Source organism: Sphaeroforma arctica (genome assembly GCF_001186125.1).
Source record: "Sphaeroforma arctica JP610 unplaced genomic scaffold supercont1.255, whole genome shotgun sequence".
Lineage (NCBI taxonomy): Eukaryota > Ichthyosporea > Ichthyophonida > Sphaeroforma > Sphaeroforma arctica.
In genome coordinates, this window is record NW_014040303.1 from 43536 (window position 1) to 49836 (window position 6301).

The following is a 6301-nucleotide window of genomic DNA, read 5'->3' on the forward strand; positions in this document are numbered from 1 at the left end:
ATATATATATATATATATATATATATATATATATATATATTTATATACATATATATATATATATATATATATATATATATATATATATATATATATATATTCAGATATATAAATAGTAATAATTACTGTTGTTTGCAGCAATGTTTGTCAACAGAACCCCCGCTAAAACGACGCTTGTGGAGCCTATCAGCCAATGGAGAAGGCCCTACGGGCTTTTTGTTTTTTCAAGTTTGGTCAGCACACTTACCCTATGCGAGCCTTCCAGTTTTGTTTTTTCAAGTTTGACCAGCACACTTACCCTATGCGAGCCTTCCGGTTTTGTTTTTTCATGTTTGGCCAGCACACTTGCCCTATGCGAGCCTTCCGGAGATCGAAACACCTTTATCTGACGTAATATTCGATAGATAAACTTGGAGAACGGGAGTGAACACTTTGAAAATCACTTAATTCAAACACTGTTCTCTGTTATGTTCTCTATCATGTTTCCTGACCACGCCCACTGTGTATTTAACTGTTGTCGTTAGCTATCAGGACCGGCCAATTCGATCACGTCTATCGTATTGTTAAGAAGCAGATAGTCGTTCTTCTTTTACATTGATTAATCGCTGCTCTCATTTTTTTAGTGGTGGAATACACCTCGACAATAAGCATTCTTATCATACTGGTCAGTGCCGGTGTTGTTTATAGTGTGTATGCGTCGGACGCTGTCTTATCAACAATATTTTTGTATTCACATTCAAGCTTTTACTATGTGCTATCAAGGTCATTTGGCAACGACAAACCTGTCAGCGTTTAATACACACAAGTTTGATCATGACTTCTTGATTGTGCAGTTGTTTGTACTAGCGCTATGGACATGGGAATGATATGAAATCAATCATCCTTAATTTTGGATTTATGTAACAAATATAATTATTGGTCCGGTAGGATAGATAATTTGTTCCCTTGTACCAGGCAAGTGGCAAGGACTGCAGGGATCGGGGTAATCCTATAAATATTATCGCACTGGTTATATGTACTTCCGGGGTCAACCCTATATTCAATATCGGACTGATTAGATATATTTCTCAAGAAAGTTCAAAGTCCTCCCGCGTTGGGAGTGCGCTTTTTCACTTATTGTGCGGGCCATCGTGATTGTAGTTCACGGGGCGAATAAGTTCATAACGCAATAATTTAGGCTTACATTTTATCAATCACTGATTGTATTATGCACATTTATAATTGGAACCGAATATAATACTCCAAAATTGCTTTCTATACTGATATTTATGTATCAACTGTGTGTTCGTCTTATACCCATAGCGTAGAAAAAAAGGAAGAAGCTTCAGATCGTGTCGAGACAGCCGTGGACAAATGCTCCTTCCATATCACACTATATTGATTGCATTGATGTATGCATTTCTCTTTAATAATGGATTATATCCACGAAATCTATATACAGTAACACACATTTTGCTCATACTGCTCTCTAGTTTTTTTGCTACGACGATGATAGAAATAGTTTCACTCTCAGTCTCACTCAAGCCCTTTTTCGCAAGTATTCCGAGGAAAAAAATTGTAAACTTACCGATCATCTTTGAATTTTATATGATTTTTTTCAAAGCGTTCAGTTTGTTAGGTGAGGAGTTTCAAAATGATTGTCATTAACAAAGACCTGCAAAATGATTGTCATTAACAAAGACCTGCAGTACATGAAATTGCGTTGCGCGTTATATATTGAGTTGCCCCTTTTTACCTCAGCTTGGGTCGGAATCGACATGGAACGCAGGCCGGCAGGCATCAGGATAATATTAATAACTCATTTGAATCGAGTCATTTTATACTCTCATGTTGTAGCATTAGGGATCTTCAGTTCGTGCTTTCCAGCTACTCTCTATAAGTCACTACTCCTCGGGTTTTAACCTCTTTTGGAGACCGTTCACACCTCATCACTAATTGTGGCACAAATCACAGTGCGGATTACAACAGTTAAGCACCTTTCAGACAGTTACCATTGACGTTCACGCCTTTTCAAGATATAGTACCGAGAGATTGGCTCGCCATCAATTTAGCAAGAGGACGATTTCGACATTCAACTAAAATTTGGCGTTGGTAGAGCCGTATCAAAGGTTTCTAAGTAGCAATTAAAGAAGCATGGGCTGCATCTGATTACAGCGTTCAACAAAACAGAAGAATTGTTTCAGCCCCAGGACATCAAGCTACCAATCAATTTAAAACAGCACACTGTTTTTAAGAATAAGCAAGTCTTGCGAGTAGTCGAAATTGTCTTTACCAAGCTGGGATTTTCTCGAGATAACTCCGTACGTCAAGTACGTCTGGTATCATATAGCACTTCGTACAACTATAAACCTGATTGAAAGGCCGTTCTCAATATAGCATCGTGCCTGCAACGAATGTGTACGCCTATTTGATACTCTAAGCGTTGGTTGTCAGTGCAATTGTAGTCCCCTGAAGCTGTCCTTGCTATTCGCATGAATGCCAAGTGGATAATGGGGATGGAAGCTATGCGAATAGATTGCCGCAATGTGACCAATATCGAGGCTGAGTAGCCTGGCTGATTCACAACGCCATTGGCCATCGCTACTATTAATGCATGAAAAATTCCATGTGTTCTACCAGGATATCGAGGCTGACGGACATAGCTACAATGGATTGGTCTCATCCAAGTATGCTGCGTGGTGCAGGGCGTTCCAGTTGCAACCCTCTATGCGTTGATTGTGTATGAAGATGTGACTGGGAGGATAGACACTGTTGCGTGATCATCCCTGCAAAGTATGGAGAACCAAAGTAACACAGCGAGTCAGCGAACCGTGGATATGGGATGAAGCCACGCCAAGACACATACGACTGATCACGAGACTCACTGCAATTCTGCAGTGTTAGGTGTCATGATAAAATGCCACCAAAAGGTAAATAATAATGGCGGAAAAACTCTACTAAGACTCTTTTGGGAATAGTAGGCTCCTTCGTGTGCTACACAATCACACATGCTGGTACGACACTTTCTTTGCGAATTGCACATGTCCACGAACATTTGCGGATACAAACATACATAACACGTCACAAAGATCAACGCTATCTCGCATAGACCAACGGACTAGCAACCACGCATATGCAAGCGGGAAGCCAACGTACCTCAAAGTCGGAGTCGGAATCAGACGAGCTCGATCCACTATCTGATGAAGAATCCGAACTGCTGCTCGCACCTTGTCTATGCCTGTGCTGCTGCTGACTGGCGGCGGGCCTCTTCCTAGCATTCGCATTGGAGTTATGGACTGGTGCTGCCCTGTGCGCTTGCCCACCCTTGTCAGCGTTATTTGCACTACCTGCGGACGCACTTCTTGAGTTATTACCCTGTGGTTTACTATTTTTTGGGGGTGGCCTGCTCGTGTGATGTTCTGGGTGGGCTCGTGCTTGTGGGTTTGCTACGGGGGTTTGCCGTGCTTTAGCTTTTACGGCCTCTAGCGTATCCGTAACGAATTTGTCGAGGCAGCGCAGTGTGATAGTACTGAGTGAGTCGATGTCAATCTCGATTTCATCGCCGCCGAAATTCTGGATAAAACGACACCAAGACGCAGGACAATTCCAAAATTTGAGACCAATGTTGTATAGGAATACCCACCCACGTTATTTTGGAATCGCATGATCTTTTGAAAGATCGATTAATGACATCATGCGTGCATGATACGGATTAATATTGATCTGTGTAACTACTCAAAACTTCTATTGGCATGGATGAACGTCGAGACTTAATATTTTGATTTTTCACCGGAAACGAGTCTATTCGCTCCAAAAGCAATGGACAAAGAATTTCTGAAGATCAACACACAAATATAGGGTACAGCTTGATGGTACAGTTTTCAATACTATCGAAAGCTCAAGTTTGAATTTGTTGACGCTTCAATGTAATGGTGTATAGACAACTACAACTCTTTAATACGGGTGACTATGCTTGATTAGCATCCAAGAATAAAACCATATCGTTCACAGTTAAACACGTACGAGTATAGAACAGGCTGTCTATAACGTCCTAGGGGATATATAATGTATACAAGCAACCACTCACGAGACAAGCGTGAACGGACCCAAAATGCCAGTATTGATATTCATGCGTACCAATCTGCCTAAAGTAGCAATAAGGCCCCGCCGGAATGTTTACTAGCAGGTGTTTAAGACAGAAACAAACGTTTCATAACAAATTTCGCCTAGTGCATGCATAACACATGCGCGAATTTAGTCGTGGCTTGATAGCGGCCTTTATGTGTGTTCAAAGTTTAACGCTCAGGACAGGTTCGTAAAAAACCATCACCAAATTTCACAACTAGTGTATACGAAGTGCATTCGTAAATTAGAACCTTCAACGAGCTCCAGCTCAAAATCCAATACAACGACATGCTTATACACAAGTGTGAAATACGGTGACTAAGCAAAGTATGATGCATTCGAAATACACATCACTTTACTATATAACGAGTATGCGAACACAGTTTCAACCATCATCTTAAGATGCGACCCACCACGAAATTTTCACATACTTAACACAGCAGCAATACATACACCAAATCCATAAAGTGCACCGGCAACGCATACACCACACAGATCCACATCGTACTCACCTGCATAGACACATCCCTCGCAATTATTTCCAGTATTCCTTGGATCTTCTCCGGTGGCAACTGGTTGATTGAATTGCTCAATCGCTTCTTCTCCTCGTAGCTCAGCTCGCGCTCCTCCAAAGGCGTCTCAGCCGGTTGTTGTGGCGGCGGCGGTGTCGCACTCTTATCTCGCTTCGCAGCCTTCCTACTAGCTGGTTCTCTCTGTGTCTGCGCAGGCCGTTTACGTGACGCGGCAGCAGTACTACTACTTGCAGCGGGCGCCGCAGGTTTCCTCTTCTTGGCCGGGGGGTCAGTCTTGGCTGCTTTGGGTGGGGGTGCGCTGGATGCGGTTGCTGTGTTTTGGGCGGAGCGTGATGGTGCTCGACTAGACGGTTTGCTTTGTTTGGTATCGGATGCGGAAGTGCTTGATTTTTTACTCGTTGACTTAGGGGCGGTTGATGAGGTGGGGTAAGTAAAAGAGGTGGCGCCTTTGTTGGGTAGGAAGGCGTATCGGGCCTCGAATACCTCCTACAATGCAGAAGTGACGATAGATCAGAAGGATCAGAGAATAAACACTGTGTTAGAATGGATTCCTATAGACGAGGTCTAACTGTGATGGGTCAATATACACAGAATGGGACGCATCTGTATGCGAGTACACTGCATACGCAAACAGGTACGCAATTTTCACCAGTTCACAGAAAAAGAAATCATAGAACTATAAGCGATTGTCACCTAATCTCATTTAGGAACGCTTTCACGTAGATCAATACACACGTACGCAAACGGATTTTTTATCGAGAGCATCGTGGCCGAATATGCATAATCAATTACCAAACTGATGCGTATTCTATTTTAACCGCGGGTAAAACTAGGTTGAAACTACAAATACACACCGTGAAAAGAACATAAACATAAACGGACGAGATGGTAGATGCAGTTGTATACAAACAATAGTACTTGTACATAGCGCTATTTTTGATAAAACAAACACTGTATCTGTCCGGAAAAGGATATATTTCAAATCCATATAATACACAAAACGATTTCTAATTCCCGACGAATAACGACATCTGCAATATCGCATACACATCAAAAGACATGCATACACATAGCGCAATATTAACAGGTACATAAATAAGATCAAATAAAGAGTTATAAGGAGCACACAAGCACATACGCACACCAGGCCACTTACGTTTAGTTTTTGGCCATAAAGAAAAACCTCGCTGTTGGCATCATTGTAGGTATAACAATTGTTAAACATGAGCCGCACATCCTTGGCGAATTCGTCAGGAGTTTCGTATTCGCCGCTATATAAATTTCTCTTAACGAGACTCAAATCCATAGGGACCTTAATTTTGTCAAAATAGTCTGGTAAGGATAGTGCCACCGGGTCCACTGGAGTGTAGAATATCCATGCGTATTTGATATGCTGCAATACAAAGAATTGATATACATATATGCAACCATGAGTCCATGACAATATCTTCAACATAGCGCCACAGGTAAGATTTCTAGCCTAGTTGCACTCTGTGCACCATCGCCACAGACTCGTATACATTCATGTGACGCCCACCGACTTCCATGAAGTCTCCATTAGAATATCAGGGGCACCCCACACACCATCGCCACACACTCGTATAATACCCACCGACTTCCATGAAGTCTCCATTAGAATATCAGGAGCACCCCACTCACCGTCG

General features: G+C 42.1%; 1 protein-coding gene across 2 annotated transcripts in view; it reads right to left on the minus strand.

Annotated features, from left to right (window-relative positions):
* Positions 1-2203: 2203 nt before the first annotated feature.
* Positions 2204-6301, minus strand: part of SARC_04498 — a gene marked incomplete at its 5' end in the record, with an annotated part of 6947 nt that continues 2849 nt past the window's right edge. For both annotated transcript variants that reach the window (XM_014301668.1, XM_014301669.1), the window contains 4 exons: positions 2204-2765; positions 3136-3552; positions 4617-5123; positions 5794-6030. In XM_014301668.1, coding sequence (XP_014157143.1) covers positions 2760-2765; positions 3136-3552; positions 4617-5123; positions 5794-6030 — 1167 coding nt within the window. In that variant the 3' untranslated portion in view covers positions 2204-2759. The remainder of the gene's footprint in view (positions 2766-3135; positions 3553-4616; positions 5124-5793; positions 6031-6301) is intronic.